Genomic DNA, 22173 nt, shown 5'->3' with positions numbered 1-22173 from the left:
GCATCTTGTTGGCCCTGGAGTGGGGAGCTGAGTTGAGAAGGGACTCAGGAAGCAGGAAGCTGAAGCCGGTTCACAACTCCCCTTCAGCCTTCCAGCTGGTGAGCACAGACAGGGCTAGAGGGACCATGCTGCCTATGAGTGGGCTTCCCAGGTGGCACTAGTCGTAAGGAACCTGCCTGCCAATGCAGGAGACATAAGAGATGTGGGTTTGATCCCTGGGTCTGGAAGATCCCCTGGAAAGAGGGCGTGGCAAGCCACTCCAGTATTCTTGCCTGGAGAACATGCACGCACGCACGCTACTTATGAGTAAGCCCTAGAGGAGGGTGGGGTCTTCCCTGGTGACTCAGCTGTAAAGAATCAGCCTGCCAATAAAGGAGACACAGGAGACTCAAGTTTGATCCCTAGGTTGGGAAGATCCCTTGGAGGAGGAAATGGCAAATCACTCCAGTATTCTTGCCTAGGAAATCCCATGGACTTAGGAGCCTGCTGGGCTACAGTCCACAGGGTCGGAAAAGAGTCGGACACAACTTAGCAACTAAACAGCAACAGAGGAAGGTGCAGACATTTGTTAAGAAACAGAACGAAGTGTGGCATCTTGAAGCCAGGATTGTAAACTCGTGGCTGGCTCAGGAGCTGCCCACCCAGCTCCCCGCCCCTTCCTGGCATGGGCCTCTGGCTCGCACTTTTCAGGACTCTCCCATATTTCTGCCTCAGTCATCATGTGGGGGAAAATCAGGCCACGATTAAGAAGGCTCCCTCCAAGTTCAGGGAGAAAAGAGTTTCTGCTGGGGAAAGGAAGCGAGGTCATGCCAGCAGACGGCCAGATTCCCAGCGTTTTCACAGGCACTGGAAATGGGGCAGGGCCGTGTCCTGGAAGGCAGTCCAAGGCTTCCACAGAATCTGGGTTTAAATCCCAGCGCTTGCGGTTACCACTGGATAGCTTTTAGTTTGTGTGTGTTCAGCTGCAAGTAACAGTTGATCTGATGAGCGGTGGTGGGAATATTCCTCTTGTTTTTTTTTTTTAACGAATTTTTAATTTATTTTTATAACATTCTTTTTATTTATTTATTTGACTGCCGCTGGGTCCTGGTTGAGGCACGTGGGGTCTTGGTTGTGTCATGCAAGACCTTTCATCCATATTCTCTAGCAGTGGCTCTCGAGCTTCTGTAGCTGTGTGTGGGCTTAGTTGCTCTGCAGCATTTGGAATCTTAGTTCCCTGACCAGGGATTGAACCTGTGTCCCAATGCAAGGCAAATTTTTAACCACTGGACCATCAGGGAAGTCCTTAACCCAGTTTTTAATATTTGCTTTTTTGGAATGATTAGGGCATTGGCTGAATAACCAAATATTATTTCTGAAAAATTTGCAGCGGAATGTCTCCCTCCCATTTGTCCCCATCTGCGGGTCCCCCATCGTAGTTCATCAGGTTTTACCAGAGGATCAGGCCCATGAGGGACATCTCCGGGTCGAGTAAATGTGTTATAATCTTGATAATTATTTCCTTATATGGTCGATTCTTGTTCCCTCGTGGCATTTTTGCGAATTCATCTACCTGCTAAAATTTCTTTGTAAGCCCCAAATCAGCACTCATAATGCTTTCCTGATCATTTGCAGACATGTGCAGAGCAGATGAAAGTCTTGAGTTGTCCTGGTGTGCCTGTCCCCAGTTGAGATAGACCGTGGCGACACTCTGTCTTCTTGTTTCAGCTCTTCCGTTGCAGACAAGTGGCTTTCTCTCGGTCTGTTTAGTGCCATGTTTTTCACATTTGGGGGCTTTTCGTTGGTGATTCATTTCATTGAAATGCCCCAAGCATCGTGCTGAAGTTTTGGCTTGTGGTCCGAAGCTCCAGAAGTCTGTGATGTGTTTCAGATGAGCTCCGTTCAGGTGCGAGTTACAGTGCCGCTGGTTATGAGTTCAGTGCGAATGAATCAGCAGTATATATTAAATCAGGTGTCTTTAAACAGAAACACTCATAAAAACAAGGTTATGTGTTGATTGGTCGATGAAAATGTTGGGACCAGAGGCTCATGAGAACCTGTATTTCTCTCTGGAGCAATAGTTCCTTGTTCTCTAATTCAGTGTTTCTGGCAACTCTGTAGAACATGCTGCTGCTGCTGCTGCTGCTAAGTCGCGTCAGTCGTGTCCGACTCTGTGCGACCCCATAGACAGCAGCCCACCAGGCTCCTCCGTCCCTGGGATTCTCCAGGCAAGAATACCGGAGTGGGTTGCCATTTCCTTCTCCAGCACATGAAAGGGAAAAGTGAAAGTAAAGTCGCTCAGTCGTGTCCGACTCTTAGCGACCCCATGGACTGTAGCCTACCAGGCTCCTCCGTCCATGGGATTTTCCAGGCAAGAGTATGGATAACTACCACAAAAAACAAGAATTGTGTAGGCTTTATTATTTTAACACACTAATTGTGCTTTACTGGGATACAAATTAGATATAATAAAATATACAAATCTTATGTGCACTGCTTGATGAATTTTGACAAATACTGCCTAGGAAACCATCACCGAGATCTAGCTATAGACCATTTGCGTCGTCCCAGAAGATTTCCTTGTGGATCTTCCTGGTCAGTACTTAGCCCTCTCCCTTTCATCCCACCCCCTTGAGGCAACTACACCCTGATCTTTTTCCTGTCAGTTTCACTAGAACTTGACTTAAAGAGGCTCGCGCAGTGGGTCATCCTTTGTCCTTGACTTCCTTTGCTTAGCATGGTGGATTTGAGATTCATCTATGACCTTGCCTGTATCAGTAGTTTATTCTCTTTCGTTAATAAGCTATCCCAGGGACGGGGGAGCCTGGTGGGCTGCCGTTGGTGGGGTCGCACAGAGTCGGACACGACTGAAGCGACTTAGCAGCAGCAGCAATAAGCTATATTCTGTTGCGTGGTTATAACACAGTTTGTTTATCCAGCTACCAGTCAACAGACATCTGTGCTGTTTCCAATTTGGGGCTTTTGTTAATAAGGCTGCTAGGAAAATTTTTGTACAAATGTTTTTGTAGACATACTTTTTACATCCACTTGGTCAATGCCTCGGACTGGAATTGCTGGGTTGTAGACCAAGTGTTTGTTTAACCTTAGTTAATCAAGGCTTTTAATTCTCTTCTGGAGCAAGACATCTAGTGGAAGCCCTTTCCAGGGATATTTGGCAGCTCAGTACTGCCTGGCCACTGGGTCTGTCTCTGATTTGTTCAACCTTTCCCCCTCAGGAGTGCAAAACGGCTGCTCTAGCACCGGCCATTATCACCATGCTTCACATCATCCTTTCAAGCAGGAAGGAGTAGGGGCAAATAATCTTCCCAATATAAGGCTTTTTTTAACCCAAATGTAAAACTCTTTCCCATGTCCATACTTAGCTGCAAACGAGGCTGTGAAAGGAAGTTTCTGGCAAAGGGACAAAAGACCTGCACTCATTGTGAGTCATTCTCTTAGGAAGGTACATTGCTGAGTGGAACCAAGTTCAAGTTCTGTTTACCAAGATTTCAGACTGAGACTGGCTGTTGGGTCCTCCTGAGCCTCGGAGAGGACCCTGTGAGGCCACTTTGTCAGGGGCCTGGACACTGGCCCAAAACTGGTGGCTTGTGTTCTATACGACAGCAAGAGCCCCAGAAGAAGAACTAAAGACACCCAAGCTTCTAGAGCAGTGGTTCTCCTTAGACCAGCAGCATCAGCATCACATGGGAGCTTGTTAGAAATGCATATTTTCAGTCCCCCCGCCCCTAACCTTCAGGTTCTGAAATCCATGTTTTAAAAATAATTTTATTTATTTGGCCATGCTGGGTCTTCACCTCTGCATGGGTTTTCCTCTAGTTGCGGAGAGCAGGGGCTACTCTCTAGTTGTGGTGCACAGGCTTCTCACTGTGGTAGCTTCTCTTGTTGCAGAACTCTGGCTTAATTGCTCCAAGGCATGTGGGGCCTTCCTGGATCAGGGATTGAACCTGCATCTCCTGCATTGTCAGGCGGATTCTTTACCACTGAGCCACCAGAGAAGCCCCTTTGAAATGCGTTCTTTATTTTAAAAGCCTTCCGGATGGTTCTGGTGCCTGCCTATGTTTAGGAACAAGTGGTCTAAAGCATGTGTGGATGCTGTAGGGGCTTTTGTTTCCCCTTCACTTCTCTTAGCTCCAGTTTGTCCTGAACTTGAAGGCTTCTCTTGTTGCTAGATGCCCTGGGTGACCCTGTGTCTGGTCAAGGTAATCACTGCTTGTGTTCCCTTCACAAACCCCCTGCCCCATTGCCCGTTCCATTCCTTCTCAGAGTTTCCTCTGTTTTTTATACACTAGTATTAAGAAAAAAAAAAGCAAAAGCCTTTTCAGATGCCTGATTTTCTTGGCAGGCCTGCAGCTATATTGCTGCATTTAGAACAGTGGTGAATAGCAAAAGGAAAAAGAAAGAATGTACAAAACATTTCTAGTGTGTAACTACCTGTGTAAACGAGGCTTTTAGGAGCTAGACACCAGTTGCTTTATGAGCAATCCAAGTTTTATAGGGCACGCTTTTATGTTGTTAAACTCATTCAGTGATTTGAGAACTCTAAAGGTCACTGAAAATAAAGCTGGTGTCGACTTTAATTGCTCTCCAAATAGCTTTCTTTCTCTCCCCTCAAAAGGGTGGGAGTAGGTGAGGAATCCACATTTCCCCTCCCTGTTTTTCTTTTCTGGCTTTGAAATTGACACAGCATGCCAATGGCTACATATCTGGAGTCCAGTTTACTCTTACTAGGTCTTTGCATGGAATTGCAAAAGGTCTCCTCTGGGAGGGCACAGTCCCTAAGAGTCTCCCTTGAGTGAATTAGGAAAAGTGAGTCCTTTCTCCAAGTGTGGATATAGCTCTTCTCTGAGTCTCACTGCTGTGAGCAGAGCCTCACCTGGATTTCAGGCCCCACTTGTACCCATACTGGATTCCTTTGTGCAGTGAACAACCTGTGCAACTGTACATGGTGGTTGGTGTATATATGTACCCCATACCTAGTACAGATGACAAGCATCTATCTTATAACAAGTTAGAATAACAGAAATTTATTCTCACAGTTCTGGGGGGCAAATGTTCAAAATCAAAGTATTGGCAAGGCTATCAGGGCAGAGTCGTGCCCTTTCTGAAGGCCCTGGGAAAGAATCCTTCTTTGTCTTTTCCTGTTTCTGGTGGCTCCAGGTGGTCTGGGGCTTGAGGCTGCACCACTCTAATCTCTACGTCCACCTTCATGTGACATTCTCTTTTTGTATCTTCTGGCTATTAAAAGGTCATTGGTCAGGAATTCCCTGATGGGTCAGTGATTAGGACTCTGTGCTTCCACTTCCACGGCAGGGGGCACAGGTTCGGTCCCAGGTTAGGGAACTGAGATCCTGAATGCTGCATGACGTGGCCAAAAAAAAAAAAATCTTTGGTTGTTGTATTCAGGGCTCATAGATAATTTAGGATGATCTCATCTTGAGATCCTTCACTTAGTTACAGAAGCAAAGAGCCTTTTCTTCCCAAATCAAGAAGGCCACCTTCACAGATTTGGGGTCATGGACATATCTTTTTAGGGGGACCACCATTCAGTGCACTACAGATGCCTTAGAAAAGCATCCTAAGGGAATTCTCTGGTGGTTCAGTGGTTAGGACTCTTGCACTCTCGCTGCTGAGGACCTGGGTTCCATCCCAGGTCGGGGAACTAAAACATCTTACAAGCTGTGTGGCATGGTCAAAAAAAAAAAAAAAAAAAAAATGCATCCTAAGAGCATGACTTCTCAGCATTATGGTATGTTGAGTCCACCGTGGAATGCCCTTCGGGGAATCACCCAGTCTGTGTGTGTGACCCAGGTGTTGGGAAAGTGCTATGACTTCTGTGTGGCATTTCAGGAAAGTGCCAGGAAGAGCCACCCGAGTGGGTACCTGGAGGAAGGTGGGGGGCCTATGAAGACGTTGCAGGAAGTACACCCATGGCAGGGTGGATAGGGGATAGCCAGCCAGGCAGCCACCACTGTGTAGTTCCCGTGATCTCAGGAGCCTGTTAGCCTGGATTCGAATCCCAGCTCTGCCATCCTGCTACCTGGGTGAACCTTGGGCAAGCTACTTAATCCTTTTCGCAGCCTCAGTTTCCTCAGCTGTGAAATGGGTACGAGCATACTGGCACCTGCCATGTAAGATTGTTGTTGAGACTGAAATGAGGTAAGATGAAGCACTGAGAACAGCACCTGGCACTTGGTGAACCCTGGGCAAACCTTGGTCATGGTGACGAAGAGGACGACAAAGCAGGACGTGGTGGTGGCCGAGGGCAGAGGGCACAGACCTGCACCACCTCAAACGCCTGGACTTCCAGACTCCAGCCAGCTGAACAAGTTTCCTTAGCAGGGGGTTGGTCTTGTGGTTGGGCAGCTTGGGCTCATGGCCGGTGAGATGGGGGCTGGCATGTATGAGCAGAGGCCAGTGAGACCCTAGCTGGTAGTAGGAGGTGGGCATTATATGGTTGTCTGTGTGTAGTTTCATTGGCATCTTTACCTGTGGCCTTGCCTCTGTGAAGATATATCTCTGTTTGTCCACAGCTGTATCTCAGCACCCAGGAATACAGGAGGTGCTGAGTGACACTTGCCCTTCAGTGGGTGAATGGCTGGATGCAGTAATGATGTTTAAAATTCATGACAAGCAGCAGGGATACCAGTTAGGCAGTGTCCAGCATGGTGCCAAGGGAGGGTCCTGCAGGCTCCCTGCTGTGCTGGGTCATGGGGGTACTTCAGGTGGTCCTGAGTGGGAAGGTGAGATTCTAGGGGTTGGGGCAGCATTTAGTTACCAACCAGTAAGGAAGTGCTTGAATATTTTAAAAACAGAGCAGCCAGTTGTTACCCTGCATGTTAAAGCAGCCTGGTTGGGTGGACAGATGAAAAGAGAGACAATGAAACTTAGATCTGGGTAGGAATAGTGGTCTTGGAAAGGAGGAGATAGAGTGGAGAGATTTGGGAGGTGGAATGGATAAGACTTGGGTGAGTCAGAGGTGTGAGGTCATGGCTGGTCCTTTGTCTCTAGAGAGGGCTGTATCAGTTAGCTGCTGCCATGTAACAAACAACCCCCAACCTTTAGAGGTTGTTATTGCTGTTTAACAAATTATCCCAAAGCTTAAGGGAAAAATTGTATTGTGCACATGAGTTTTATGGGCCAGGAATTTGACATAGTGAGTCTCTGCTCCAAGACTTCTGAGGTCTTAGCTGAGAAGACCTAAAGGCTAGGGGCTGAAGGCTCATTCACCCACATGCTTAGCACCTGGGCTGGGATGACTGCAAAATACGACTATCAACCAGAGCACCTACTTGTGGTCTCTCCGTGCACCTAGCTTAGGCCTCCCCATAGCATGGTGGCCTCAAAGCGGCCAGAATTCCATTAAGGTGGCTTAGGGCTTCTAGGGTAAATGTCCTGATGGACACAGCAGAAACTGAATTGGCTTTAAGAAGGCACATAGTGGCGCTTCTGTTTCACTGTCCTGGTTAAAGTAGTCACAAACTTTGCTTAATTCAAGGGGACTAACAAGGTTGCACTGTGGAAGATCATGGGGGATTGGAGACATTACTGCAGCCATCTTTGAAAAACACGATATGCCACAGTAGGTCAAAACAAAACTGTGATCCTATTGGTTGGAAGTTGGCCTGGGCACCTCTAGTTACTTCTCTCTTACTTCTCTGTGGTCAGCTGTAGGTCAGCTAGGTGATTCTGCTCCGAGGGCCTGGCTCCCTATGAACTAGAATGATGGTGGTGATGGCATTTGTCTCTTGTCCTTCAGAAGGCTAACCTGGACTTCTTTACATGTCAGCTGGGCAAAGAATAGGCTCAGAAACACACACCATCACTTCTGCTACATCCTGTTGGCCAAGGCAAGTCAAAAGGCCAACCCAAGTTCAAGGGTTGGTTAATAGACTCCATCCCTTGATAGGAGGCCCTGACAAGACTAGGAGGAGAAAAGTTTCTGGCTACTTTTGCAGTCAACCACAGTAGTCTTTTTTTTTTTTCCAGATCCCCTTACCATCAGCCCTCTCCCATTTTGCTGGGCCTCTCTTCTCAGTGGATTCACAGAGTACAGTCTTGACTCATGGGAGGCTGCAAGAGTCCTTGTGATGGGTTGCAAAGATATCTGGAAGTACTAACTGATTTGTGTAAGGTTGTGTTTAACTGCAAACAATGGAAACTTAATAGTGGATTAAACTGTAAGGATTAAGAGGTCTAGAGGCAGGCAAGCCATGAGGAGTTTTTAAAAACCTAGTCTTTTTCTTTCCTCTCATCAGTTATTCTCTACAGGTAGGCTTATCAGCCTCAGGTTTATTGCCTCATGGCAGCAAAATGGCTGCCACAGCTCCAGTCGTCTCAACTATATTCAAAATGAGAAATGACTTTCTCCCTAGAGAAGCTCTATCTTTATATTCTAGAAGAAAAACTTTCTCAAATTCTCTCTGTCTTCCCTGAAAGACTCACTGAGCAGAACCCAATTCTATACACTTTGCTTTTTACTTATTTGCAAAACTGGCTACTCTGGCTGCAAGGAAGCCTTGGAAAGTGAATATCTGATAAAGGGATAGCAGCTGTTTTGGCCACAACCTACAGTAGGAAATATGTACACACATATACACATATAATTGAAACCAGTGCCCACTGAAACCCTGTGTGATGCCTTTTAATATTTTCTATTCTATCCCATGCCATTTGATCCTATACTCTTTAACTTAAAAGAAATCCCTGATCACAACCTGCTAATTTGATTTCACAACCCTCAAAGGCGTGACCCGTAGTTTGAAAAAGACTGACTCAGAACAGCCTTTGTTTACATCTTGGAGTTGGCAACTGTTACCCCGAGATTGGGCTTCTGTGAGCAAGACAAGGAGGGCTAGGGAAATGGTGTTTGAAAAAGCAACAGCTAGACTTTGTCATATCCTCTTCTCTGCCTATCACTTCCCATCAGCAAATGATAGGGTTCCACTGACTTTCTTTTTTATGACTTGCAAATAACCTGAGGGTTAGTAGCATTCCTATCGGGAAATTAAAATAAGCCTGTTTATGGAGCTTCACGGGGACTTTGAATTCTGTGTCCTGCTCAGCACCCTGGCTTGAGCACAACTCGATGACAACGCAAAACTCTGAAGGCATTCCAAATGCCGGAGGAATTCACACGATTTTCTGGAAGGACACTTTGTCATTGTTGCGTCATGGCTGTTCTCTTGAGTTAGTTGTGGTTTTGCAGGCCTGGCTTCTCATGCTTTTTATAGCCTGATGCTGGAGAATGAGGTACTTTGGAATCACAGGGCCTGGGTTCAGAGTCTGGTCCCACAGTGTGATTTGGGGCAAGTGTCCTGACCCCTGTGAGCCTCAGTTTCCTGCGCTATGAAATGGGAAACATTCCTCCCGTCTCCCTGGAGACTGGGAGGAGTTGATATGGAGTTAGCACAAGGCCTGATACCGAGGAAGCACTGGGGCAGGGGGGGTGCTCTTCCAAGATGTATCAGTTAGCTTCAACTGAGTGATGTGCAGTAACAAGTGAGCCCCAGATCTCAGTGGCTGACAGCAGCAAAATGCTCCTCTCTCGCTCATGTGTCCAAGCTTCGAGGGTTGGCTGTGACCCTGTCCATGTGTCCACGTTGTGCTGAGAGTTGAGTGGAACCATGCAGTGGCTTTCCAGACTTCTGCTCTGCCGGGGCGGGAGACACCCTCTTGTGTGGATATTTTGGGGTTGCAGCTTTGCATGCTAATTGTGTGTCCCCTGCCTCAGTCTCCCGGTCTTTTTTTTTTTTTCAAAAGCTTTTTGTGTATGTGTGCGACAGTGGGCATCCAGTGTCATCCCTGGTTAAGACCCACTAAGCATCATCTTCCCCAAGGTCAAGGGCTGGAGGATCTCATTGCTCATTACAGGATCCTCAGTTCTCCCCGAAACAGAACGGACAGTGAATAAATGCCCTTTTCACCAGGTTGCTCTTTAAACGAATGAATGGGTTTGTTTTAACCCTCCCTGCAAATTCATTCATTCATCCCACAAATATTTAGTGAGCTCCTTCCACGTGCCGTGTGCTATGTGGACTCTGAGCATCCCACAAGGAACAAAACAGACAAAAATCCCTATAGTTGGAGGGTTGACATTTTCATAGGGGAGACAGACAGTAAACAGAGACTCGTATGATTTTGATGCTCAAGTATTTTCAAAGTAAAAATTTTTCATTGTGGACAGTTGCAAATGTGCACAAAGCAGAGAGAATAGTAAAACTTGAACCACATCAACCAATGCTTTACTAATCTTCAGTTTTCCACCACTCTGACAGACCAGCCCTGTCCAAGGGGGCTTCCTGTCACCACGGGAATGTTCTAGATCTGTGCCATTCCACGTGGTAGCCACCAGCCACGTGTAGCAGTCAAGCCCACGAAATGTGGCGAGGGTGACTGTGAACTTGGTATTTTAATTTCCTTTACAACTTTTAATGTGAATCTGTTTTATTGAAAACCTTCATATTGCTGATTGTCCCCTCTTTTTCCCATCTGTTTATTGTGGTAAAAACACACATAACAAAACTGACCATCGCAGCCATGTCTAAGTGTACAAATCAGCGACGTTAAGTGCATGTACACGATGGTGCAACCATCACCCCCATCCTTCTCTCGAACTTGCTGCATCTTGCAGAACTGAAACTGGACACCCACTAAACAATAATTCCTGGTTTCTCTCCACCCCACCCCCCAATCCCTGGCAAACTGCATTCTACTTCCTGTCTCTCCATTCATGAGTGGAATAAGATGGTATCCTTGTCTTTGTCACTGGCTGACTTCACTTGGCACAAAGTCATCCATGCCGTCCCTTCAGCCTTTCCCCGCTGAATGATAATTCTGTTGTAAACAGATACCACAATTGGCTTATCCATTCATCTGTTGACGGATACCTGGGTTGTCGTACCTCTTGGCTCTTGAGAATCATGAACAGGGCTGCATAAATATGCCCTTCCAGACCCCACTTTCAATTCTTTTGTGTATACATATATCCAGAAGTGGGCTTGCTGGGTCATATGCTAATTCTATTTTTAATTTTTTGAGGAACCACCAAAGTGTTTTCCACAGCAGCTGCATCATTTTACATTCCCACCAACAGGGCATAAGGGTTCCAGTTTCTCCAGGTTCCAGGTCCTCAGCAACACTTGTTCATTTTTGAATTTTTGCTAGTCACCTTTTAATAGGAGTGAGGCAGCATCTGTGGTTTCGATAGCACTGCCCTAATGATTGGTGGTGTTGATCATCTTTTCGTGTGCTTATGGCCGTTTGTATGTCGTCTTGGGACAAATACCTGCTCCAGTCCTTTGCCGTGATTTCATATCATCAGCTTGAACTCAAATGTACGTAGTCACACATGGCTAAGTGGGTACTGTTTTGAACCTCATAGGACAATATGCCTCTGAACTCACACAACTGGGTTATTCTGCAGTTAAATCACAGTCGTTTTATCATGTCACCTCTACATATTTTAGGATGTATTTCTGAAAGGTAAGGACTCTAAAGGAAAAAAAAAAAAGAATATGATGCCATCGTTACACACCTAGAATCCATTCCTTCTTTCTTTTCCTTCCTTCGCTGGGTCTTCGTTGCTGCCAGGGGGCTACTCTTTAGTTTCGATGTGTGGGCTTCTCATCGCGGTAGCTTCTCTTGTTGCGGAGCACGGGCTCTAGAGAAGGCTCCAGTAGTGGCAGCTCGCGGTCTCTAGAGCCCAGGCCCAGTAGTCATAGCACAGGGATATGCTGGGTTTTCCTGGATCGGGGATCGAACCCGTGTCTCCTCCATCGGCCAGCAGGTTCTTTACCACTGAGCCACCAGGGAAGCCCTGAGTTGTGAATTTTTAAACCCCCATATAACTGACACCCCATCGCAGTGCAGGATCTGTCCTCTCCCCGGAAAACCCCCCTCACCTATTGCACGGCTGTCACCATCAGAATGAAAACACAGGGATGACAGAGTCTCACAGCCTGGTGCCTCCTGCTGGACGTTCACCCGCAGATCCCACTTGGAGAGCTCCATTCAGGAAACACCCGCCTCCTGGCTCTCCTTCTGGTCCGAGGTTTACAGAACTTGGGCCACACCCGAAGCTCAGGGCAGGGAGGAGGGGTGGGGGGTACCCACGTGGAGTTGGCGGCTCTCACGAAGCCACCGTGGGCGCTTGGGATCACTTCCAGGCCAGGGCAGTGCCCCTGGAGCCTAGATGGGCCAGGACTCCATGTTCCAGGGTCCTGTGACAGAGGCTTTCTAGACCTTTCCGGGGGTCTGGGACTCTCCACAAAAAGGAGCAGCAGCTCCCGTCCCACCTCTCTCTTCCGTCCACTCGCCCTTATCGCGTTTTTGGATCTGAACTATCCCAGGCATTCACAAAATGCTAACAAAGGCTTGTCACCCAGCTCTGTCTTATCTTGACGCTGTGGCCATGTTTGCTTCACATTTTGGAGAGAAACAGCACGATGGGAGGGCCGACTGTGGGGCTGTGGTTAAGGGCGGGGACTCTGCAGTCGGCCTGCCTTGGCTCGTATCCCAGCCTGGCGCTGACCACTGGAGGCATCTGGGGGGGCATATGGCTCACCGTTCGGAGCCTCGCCGTCCTCGTCTGCCGAACGGGGCTAAGCAGAGCACCTGCCTCATAGGGACTGAAGGGTGGTGACGCAGGCGAAACACGCAGAGTACTTAAAATCAGTGGCTATCGTCACCCTCATCACGTCAGGTCAACTCTCATTTCTCGTGGATTCCGTATTTGCGAGTCCACCCACTGACATCAATAACCCCCAAATCAGTATGGGGCTTTCCCGGTCACGTGCAGAGTTGTGAAGTGTTTGAGTCTCCCAGAGCACATCCCCCCAGCGGAGGTGGAACACCGTCACCCTCTGCCTTCTCAGTTCAGCAACAAGCATCCTCCGAAGGGCCCTGTTGCTTTGCACTTCTGTGCCTTTTGTGAGTGGTTTTGCTGTTAAACACAGCCCCTCCCGCACAGAGGTGAAAGGCCACCCAGTGCTCGTAAGCGCAGGAAGGCTGCGGTGAGCTCTATGGAGAAAGCACATATGGGAGATGGACAGTTATACCTGAGTTATAGCGCCGTCGGCCACAAGCTCAGTGTGAGCGAATCACCGATTTATATTCAACAAGGTGTCTTTAAACAGAAACACATAAACCAAGGCGGTGTGTTGCTGGGTTGTTGAGAATGAGGCCAGAGGCTGGCAGGAAGCTAACCCTGTATTTCCTGAGGGCCGATGGCTCAGAAGTGCCGGTGGATTATACTGTATGGTGTTGTATGCTATTGCATGATGTGTGTACGTGTACATACACGATGCAGGTAGATACAGGGTGGTGTTGTCTGCACTTACTATGTCTGTGATCATATACAGCGTTGTTTCCTGTGGTTGTACACGTGGGTTTGACCTCTCCTCTCTCTGGTTACATCTTCTCTTTTTCACTGACGGTCCTACTCACAGCCTCTCTCTCCCTCTCTCTCCACAGCTGGCCCCCGAAAGGACACCCCCCAAGTCCCCAGCTGGGGGCTCCGCGTAGACCTGGAGTGGACACCCCCTCCTTCCCTTCATGATTCGTTTGTAGCACAGGTAACCAGCCAAGTGTCAGCTCATTCCTGGAGGGGCTGTGGTCCCCCACCTCCTCCATCCACCTGCCTGGAAGGGATGGTCCTTCTTGACTTACCCACAACCCTCAGCCCCACCCTTTCCAACCTGGGGCCCTGGGGTCATTCAGGCCATCCCCCTGCCTCCTTGCCATCCACAGGCAGGATCTCCCTCCCACATCCCCCTCTTCTCCACGTGCTCTGCAGATCTTGCCCGGTTGCTCCCTGGCCGGGCCTTGCGCACTGTGGGCTAGTTAGGAAGGGCAGGGGCTCGTTGGCTGCGAAGCTGGTGACATGGCAAGAAGGAAGCGTGGGTGGGGGCAGGGATATGAAGCCAGAGAGAGTGTGTTATCACCACTGCTCGGTGCAGCCAGTCTTGGAAGGGCCTCTCTGGGGTCGATGCCCAGGGCCAGCTCTAGAGGGGAGGGTGATTGGCGTGTGAGGCCCTGAAGATGGGTGTTTCTGTTGTAGACTGGCCTTGTAACCCAGGGACCATGAAGCATGTACGTGTGTGCATGTCCCATGCGGAAGTACGTGTAACATTTCTGGCCCACACGGCCGTGTTTCTGGCCAGAGAGTCTTTTTGCTTTCATCAGACCCTCCAAGGCACAGTTTATAGAAGATCCTGAACTAGCGATGCAGGGTTTCTCCCGAGGCTATGTCCAGAGCTGTTGAGGGTACTGGGGGTTGGGGTGGCGATTGGGAATTTCAGAGTATGCTGTCAGAGTGAGGGATCGTGACCCAGCTGAGGGCACAAGTCAGATTTTGTGCATTTTGAGGTGGAGGGAAGGGTAGATCCGTGACAGTCACCACCTCCTCAGTGCGTTCAGGACCACCTCTGCTCTCCCTCCCCCCCAAAAAAAGAGGGTAAGAAGTCCATGGCTGTGTGCTGGGGTTGTGTGTGATTTCTCATGTCCTGTCTGCATTGTTGGGAGGGAAGGATGTGTGGGCAGATGGAAGGATGGATCAGTTGGTGGGTTTGGAAGACACGAGAGATGGACCATGAGGTGGAAGTTTGGTGAGATAAGTGCTTGGAAGCCTGGTGGGATGTTTGGAGCGATGAGAGGTTAGGTGAGGGCCGGGGAGGTGCAGATGGGCAAACACAGAGAACTTCAGTTTTCTCGCTGTAAAAGACAGCATCCTTCCCCATGGGCACTGAACAAGCTAACATTAGTGAAACGCTTGGGACAGTGCCTGGCGGGCACGTGATAAGCACGGGCCAAATGTTAGCCGTCCTCATCCTCATCACTCTGACAGGCTCAGCCTGGCTCCGGCGGCTGCTGTGACACTGAGCACCCACCCTCCTGATCCTTCTCCCTCTTTCCCTCCGTGAGAACCGCGCTGCCTGTGTCTTCCACAGGGACCCAGAACCTGGGCCCCTTCATGCTGCGCTCCCCCACCCTCCCCGACCTGGTCAGTAGGACAAGCCCCTCCACGCCCGCCCTGGGCCAGCCCTGCCCTCAGGAGGCAGAGCACAGGCTCGGGGGCCAGACCTCTGGCCCTGCTAGCCGAGAAGCACAGCCTCTGCTCTTGCATTAACTCCTCTGCGAAGCTGGGGGGCGGCAAGACCCACCTCGAGGGATTCCCTGGGGATTAATCGTGTTTGCGCGTGTGAAGCACTTAGCACGGGGCCCGCACGTGATCAGGGCTCGGGCTCACTTAGTCAGGACTGACGTCATCGTCGCCATCACCGGATGCTGGGGGGAGAGAGGGAGGAGGAAAAGGCAGCAGTGTCCCTCTGGTCAGAGCTGCTGGTGGGGAGGGCTCCTGCCGCACCCCCCCGCCCCCATGCCCACAGACCCCAGCGGTCTGGGCCCCTGGGGAACGGTCCTTGCGGGGAGGGTCCTGGCCCGCTGCCACCGTCTAACCTGTCGCCCTCTTCCTGCCCCGCCCCGTCCAGTGGCGATGGATGATGAGGATGGGAGATGCTTACTAGACGTGATTTGGTGAGTAGTGGGCTTCCCGTCCCCCCGTCCCCGCCTCGCTCTCCCTCGCCTCCCCTGTCCCTCATCTCCTCAAGCGTCTCTCCCCTTCTCTCTTTCAGTGACCCTCAGGCCCTCAATGACTTCTTACATGGATCCGAGAAGGTGAGTGCTGGGCAGGGCGAGGCATCCCCCAGGGCAGTAGGGGGCTGTGAGTCACCCCCCACACACTCACATTGAGTAGGCATCTGCCTTCCAGGAACCAGGCCCCAGGGTCGTGGCGAAGAGGGAAAGAGACAGCAAATCCGTTTCCTCACACCATATACATTTCCTTGGTAAATAAGCAACCAGTAACTAATAAAGGTGGTGGTGGAAAGCACCATGCCAGGCAGCATACAAAATAGTAACATCACTTTTGCACCACAAAAGAGGTTCCCAAGAAAATGAATGGGAAGTGGGGGGTGAGGGCAGGGGCTCCTTTAGCTGCAGTGGGCAGAGAGGTGACATTGAAGGTGAACCTGAAGGATCAAAGGGAGGTACCCACTGTGCTCTGACCAGGGGAAGAGCAGTGTGAGGGTGGGAAAGTCTGACACGTTCCAGGAACAGAAAGAAGGCCAGTGGGGCCAGGATGAGGGTGAAACTAGTAGGTGCTGAGACTGGAGTGGACAAAAATCACCAGGTCAGGCAGAGCCTAGAGGAGCTTGACTGAGGAGTTTGGACTTTATTCTGAATGTGACAGGCAGCTCTGACAGGTTATTAAGCAGCCACATGGCATATTCTGTTTGGACTCCAGAGAATGGAACAAAGCAGGGAAGAGTGGACATCTGTTGAGCCATGAGGGGTTGTATCAGTTACCTAGAGCTGCATAACAAGTTATCCCAACACGTTGTGGCTTCTAATGACATTTGTTAGAGCTCTCAGTTTCTGGGGATTGGGAATGGGGGAGCAGTCTAGCTGGGTGTCTGGCTTGGGGTCTCCCCTGAGTAGCATTCAGGATGTTGGTTGGAGCCATTGTCATCTGAGGGCTTGCCTGGGGCTTGGGGGGCCTGCTTCCACAATGACTCACTCCCGTGGCTGTTGGCTGGAGGCCTCAGCTGCTCGCCACGTGGGCCTCTCCGGGGGATGGCTTGAGCATCCTCATGAGGTGGCAGCTGGTTCGCCCAGAGTGAGTGACCCGGGGGAGAGAGCCAGGAGGAAGCTGAGTGCCTCTTATGACCTAGTCTCCGAAGTCACACTGGATTCACTGGAAGCGAGTCACCAGGCCCACCCACACTCTCAGGGAGGGAAAAGAGCTCCTCTCCTCAAGGGGATGTAGCGAATAATTTGCGGAGCAGAGGCGAGTGTAATGGGAGGACGGCGGCCTGGGCCCCAAGGCAGGCGGTGGAGGCGGTGCCAGGTGCTGACTTTGGGGTCTGTCCGGGAGGCAGCATCACTCGGCTTGAGGGTTGGCTAGATGGTGAGGGAAGAAGTGTCCAGACTGACTTGACCTCAGCAGCTGGATGGGTTGCACCGTTCCCTGAGGCTGGGAGTTTGGGGCAGATCCCAGAAGTCCGAGGGCAGTTGTTGGATGTATTGAATTGGTGAAAAAAAGTTGGTTTGGGTTTTTCTGTAAGATGTTATGAGAACACCCAAATGAACTTTTTGGCCAACCCAATGCCAGTCTAGGGTCCTGCAAAGGGATCAGCTAGAAACTAGGGGGCTTGTCTGCGGACAGACAGTGCGCGCTTAAGGCCTGTTCTTGGCATTGAGGATAACTCCTGGAATGAGACTGGTCCCTACCCTCCCAGACATGGGAACAGCTCGTACATCCGGCGCCCGGGGAGTGGGGCACTCGGGGGCAGGGCTGTGCAGAGGAAGGACTGCTTTCACAGGAAGGGACAGGCAGACACTTGTCGGGAGGAGGTGGCACATGTGACAGGCCCTGCAGAGTGTGTTACCAAAGAGGCAGAGGGCAAAGGGCCAGGGGCACTGCTTGGGTGAAGATGCAGAGGCAGGATTCTAGAGAGTTCCAGGCAGGCGTGTCGGGGAGCCTCGGACGTGGTGCTGGGGGCTCCTTAGGATTTAAACTTGCAGCCAAGCCCCTTTCTTTGGGGCCTCTTTTCTGGCGGTGGAGTTTCCCGTACCCCTCGAACCTCCCCCACCCCCTGCATCCCCACCTCGTCTTTGTCTTTGTGTCCATGTAACCCTAAATTGGTTTTTGTTCTAGCACGTGGGCCGGCCCACTGCCCAGCTGACCTTTGACCTTGGGTGGGGGCGGGTCTTGTTGCAGCTCGACAGTGATGACCTCCTGGATAATCCCGGGGAGGCCCAAAGTGCCTTCTATGAAGGTCCTGGGGTAAGTGAGCGCAGGGGCTCGGGGAGGGCGGTGGGCGACTGTCATCACCCGGGTGGCCTGTGGTAGCAGCCGTTGGGGGAGGGTTGGAGGGGGTCACACTCATTCCCTGAGGCACTTTGCCCCGGAGGTGGGGGGGTGGGGCACAGGCACTGAGAGCAGAGTGGGGTGGAGGTGAGGCCGAGGCTGCCGGATGCCCCCCCTACCCCCAGGCTGTGCCTCAGAGAAGGAGGTGCGGTTCCTGGGTCCCTGGCCTTGGGGGTCAGTTGCTACAGCGCTGGCATGGAGGCTGAGGCTGGCTCTGGAGTTTATGGGGGGGTGTGCTCCTGAGAAATGGGGGCTTGGGGTCCTGTCCCGGCTCAGCCGTGGCTGGAACGTGACCTGGGGAAGAGGACCCCCTGGTACAGACCTCCGTCTCTGCCTGGAAAATGAGAGCAGGGATGATGAGCAAAGCCCAAAGCGGGGCACACAGTGGGTATCTACATTATTGAACACCTACTGCGTGCCAGGCCCTTCCCTCCTCTTCCCCTTCTGTGGCCTCTCCCCTCCCCTCTTCTCTCCCCACCCCACCCCCTCCTTTTTCCTCCTCCCTCCCCCTCCTTTGTCATTGTAACTATCATTTACAGAACACTTACCATAGGCTAGACCCTTTACGGTAATTTTCATTTAATCCTCACAACCATCGTAATAACATATTCCAAACAATTGATCTGGCGTAATATACTTGCCTAAATCCAGACCCCAGCAAATAATAGTATGTTCATGTTATTACACTTATAGATCTGTTAGAATATGCATTACTCTTATCCATGCCACCCTCTCTTAATTTAACCTGTAAGGTCCCTGGTCAAGTTCTCAGCACCTCCCATGCGTGATGTCAGTAAATGTCACAACCGTCCTAGGAGGCAGGTTTGGTTATAGCCATTTAGCAGTTAGGAGCTCAGAACCCCCTGGTCTTTGGTTTGGGGGCTAAGCTGGAGCCTGTCCGGCCAGGCACTGCCCCCTGCTTGGCAGAAGGGTGACCCCCTCCCAGTCTAGAGGGCGAGGAGGGAGCAGTGCCCACCTCCCTGGGCTGTTACTAACAGCAACGACCTAGACAGTAATAGTAACGCCAGCAGCAGTGACAGATGATGTTTTTCGGGTGCTGCTCTGAGCCATCCACGTGGAATGAACTCAGAATCTTTTAAACAAGTTTTGACCTATTATCAGTGGGTATTCCATGCTGCTAGAGTACTCATTACTTGTGGAATATTTGCTCAAAAATGCATACGTGTATTGATTGTACATTCGTGACCTGGATGACCATCTAGAAAGCACTTAAGAAACCTCAGACTCAGTGCATTTGGCACCGAGTAAGGCTGCTGCTGCTCCTGCCTGTAACAGAACCGTGATCTTTGATCCAAAACCTTCAGGGCCAGGCTTGTTGTGGGATTCAGGGATTTTCAGATGCTGGAAACTCAATGCTGACTACATGTGTGCAGCGAGTATTGTAACACACTCACTTTTCCGTGGTCACACTGAAGGCGAGTCCTGTTATGTGGCCGAATAATGCCTTTCCTTCTGAGCATCAGTTGCATTCCGGTCAGGGCTTTACAGCCTAAAGTTCTCAAAACATTCGCGGTTTTCAGAGCCTTTGGAGTTTTGGAATTGCAGATAAGCATCATGGGCCTGTATGGCTGTTTAGAAAATGGTTTTTGTTACATTCTGCTGATGTGCACAGATGGGGAAAAAAACAAGCCAGATTAAGCTAGTCCCAGGGTGCCGGATTAAGCTAGTCCCAAGCTACTACTCAGCCCTAGCGAAGCTGGGATTTGAACCTGGGTCCAGCCACTTCTTGTAGAAGGTTCTTTCTCTCCCTGCCTCCCTGCCACCTTGACACCAGGTGCCCTTTGCTTCAGCCGTGCCATGGGCCCAGCCCCTTGCTAACCTGGGCTCTCTCCTCCCCTACCTTCCCTGGCCTCCAGCTCCACGTGCAAGAAGCCTCTGGCAACCACTTGAACCCAGAGCCCAGCCAGCCGGCCCCCAGCGTGGACCTCGACTTCCTGGAAGATGACATCCTGGACTCGCCCGCGGCCGGGGGCGGCGGCGGGGGTGCGGGGAGCGCCGACCAGCCCTGCGACATCCTCCAGCAGAGCCTCCAAGAGGCCAACATCACCGAGCAGACACTCGAGGCTGAGGCCGAGCTGGACCTGGGCCCCTTCCAGCTGCCCACCCTGCAGCCCGCGGACGGCGGGGCCGGCCCAGCGGGGGCCGGAGGGGCTGCTGCCGTGGCCACGGGACCCCAGGCGCTCTTCTCTGGGGGCGCCGACCTGCTGGGGCTGCAGGCCCCGCCCACCGTGCTGACCCATCAGGCCCTGGTGCCGCCCCAGGATGTGGTCAGCAAAGCCTTGAGCGTCCAGCCCTTCCTGCAGCCTGTGGGCCTGGGCAATGTGACCCTGCAGCCCATCCCAGGCCTCCAGGGCCTGCCCAACGGCAGCCCTGGGGGTGCCACAGCGGCCACGCTCGGCCTGGCCCCCATCCAGGTGGTGGGCCAGCCTGTCATGGCACTCAACCCACCCACCTCCCAGCTCCTGGCCAAGCAGGTGCCTGTCAGCGGCTACCTGGCCTCAGCAGCTGGCCCTTCGGAGCCAGTGACCCTGGCATCGGCCGGTGTCTCACCCCAGGGGGCCGGCCTGGTCCTCCAAAAGAACCTCCCCGCCGCAGTGGCCACCACGCTCAACGGGAACTCGGTGTTCGGAGGGGCAGGAGCTGCCCCGGCGGCGGCCAGCGGGGCTCCCTCGGGACAGCCACTGGCGGTGGCCCCCGGCCTGGGCACGTCGCCGCTGGTTCAAGCGCCCAACGTCATTCTGCACCGCACGCCCACGCCCATCCAGCCCAAGCCTGCCGGCGTGCTGCCTCCCAAGCTCTACCAGCTGACCCCCAAGCCGTTCGCCCCCGCGGGCGCCACACTCACCATCCAGGGCGAGGCTGGGGGCCTCCCGCAGCAGCCCAAGGCCCCCCAGAACCTGACTTTCATGGCAGCGGGCAAGGCCGGCCAGAACGTGGTGCTGTCGGGCTTCCCGGCGCCGGCCTTGCAGGCCAATGTCTTCAAGCCGCCTCCGGCCACCACCACAGGGGCGGCCCCCCCACAGCCCCCCGGGACCCTGAGCAAGCCCATGAGTGTGCACCTCCTGAACCAAGGCAGCAGCATCGTCATCCCTGCCCAGCACATGCTCCCGGGCCAGAACCAGTTCCTGCTGCCCGGCACGTCGGCGGTCCAGCTCCCCCAGCCTCTCTCGGCCCTGCCGGCCAACGTGGGCGGGCAGATCCTGGCGGCCGCGGCCCCCCACGCGGGCGGACAGCTCATCGCCAACCCCATCCTCACCAACCAGAACCTGGCGGGCCCGCTGAGCCTGGGCCCCGTGCTGGCCCCCCACTCGGGGGCCCACAGCGCCGCCCACATCCTCTCGGCTGCCCCCATCCAGGTGGGCCAGCCGGCGCTCTTCCAGATGCCCGTGTCGCTGGCCGCCGGCAGTCTGCCCACCCAGAGCCAGCCAGCCGCAGCCGGGCCCGCTGCCACCACCGTCCTCCAGGGGGTCACCCTGCCCCCCAGCGCCGTGGCCATGCTCAACACCCCTGACAGTCTGGTGCAGCCCGCCACCCCCGCCGCCGGTGGGGAGGCTGCGCCTGTCCTCACGGTGCAGACAGCGCCCCAGGCACCCCCCGCGGTCAGCACCCCACTGCCTCTGGGCCTCCAGCAGCAGCCGCAGCAGCAGCCACCACCACCACAAGCCCCCACCCCACAGGCCACCGCCCCAGCTCAGGCCACCACCCCCCAGCCCAGCCCAGGCCTGGCATCCAGCCCGGAGAAGATTGTCCTGGGGCAGCCGCCCTCTGCCGCCCCCACGGCCGTCCTCACTCAGGACTCCCTGCAGATGTTTCTGCCCCAGGTAACCAGGGTCGCCGGGGCAGGGGAAGGGGGGCTGTGTGGAGGCAGGGGCCCGGATCTGGAACCGGATGTGATTGAAGCAGCAAGTAGGGAGGGGCCCAGGGGTCAGGAAGGGTGCCCAGAGCTGCCACCCCTGTCCCAGGTCACTGAGGAGGAGGCGGCCCCGGGGGTACAGGGCCCAGCTGACTGACACCAGGACAGACAGACGAGGGGAGGGACACAGAGACGGGCTGCCCTCCTGCTGGAGGGTTGGAGAAGGGTCCGAGAGAGGGAGCCAGCGAGACATGGATGGACAGTCAGATGGGGCGGGAGAGATGGACGCTGGGGTGGAGCCGGAAGATGACTGAGGGGACTGAGCTGCCCCAGGTCACGCCCCGGAACCTGGGGCTCCCAACCCCCTGACCTC

General features: G+C 52.7%; 1 protein-coding gene and 1 long non-coding RNA gene across 4 annotated transcripts in view; one reads left to right on the top strand and one right to left on the bottom strand.

Moving 5' to 3' along the window:
* Positions 1–22173, top strand: part of BICRA (BRD4 interacting chromatin remodeling complex associated protein) — a 71701-nt gene that overhangs the window by 35543 nt on the left and 13985 nt on the right. For 2 of the 3 annotated variants that reach the window (XM_081515436.1, XM_081515434.1), the window contains exons 2-6: positions 13471–13571; positions 15486–15531; positions 15630–15672; positions 17777–17842; positions 19804–21768. In XM_081515436.1, the coding sequence (XP_081371562.1) occupies positions 15491–15531; positions 15630–15672; positions 17777–17842; positions 19804–21768 (2115 nt within the window). In that variant the 5' untranslated portion in view covers positions 13471–13571; positions 15486–15490. Of the gene's footprint in view, positions 1–13470; positions 13572–15485; positions 15532–15629; positions 15673–16743; positions 16904–17776; positions 17843–19803; positions 21769–22173 lie in introns of those variants that run through there. The other variant, XM_081515435.1, reaches the window with a different exon arrangement.
* LOC145515331 (uncharacterized) lies at positions 8629–16676 on the bottom strand. The gene is made up of 4 exons (XR_014060842.1): positions 16574–16676; positions 15743–15838; positions 15159–15282; positions 8629–13017 (listed from the first exon to the last, which is right to left on the bottom strand). It is a non-coding gene; the product is annotated as an uncharacterized LOC145515331 (long non-coding RNA).

This window comes from Giraffa tippelskirchi, chromosome 7 (genome assembly GCF_054371585.1).
Source record: "Giraffa tippelskirchi isolate mGirTip1 chromosome 7, T2T-mGirTip1v1.2.pri, whole genome shotgun sequence".
NCBI lineage: Eukaryota > Metazoa > Chordata > Mammalia > Artiodactyla > Giraffidae > Giraffa > Giraffa tippelskirchi.
Note: the sequence above shows the minus strand (reverse complement) of the source record. Positions and strands in the feature narration are given on the sequence as shown.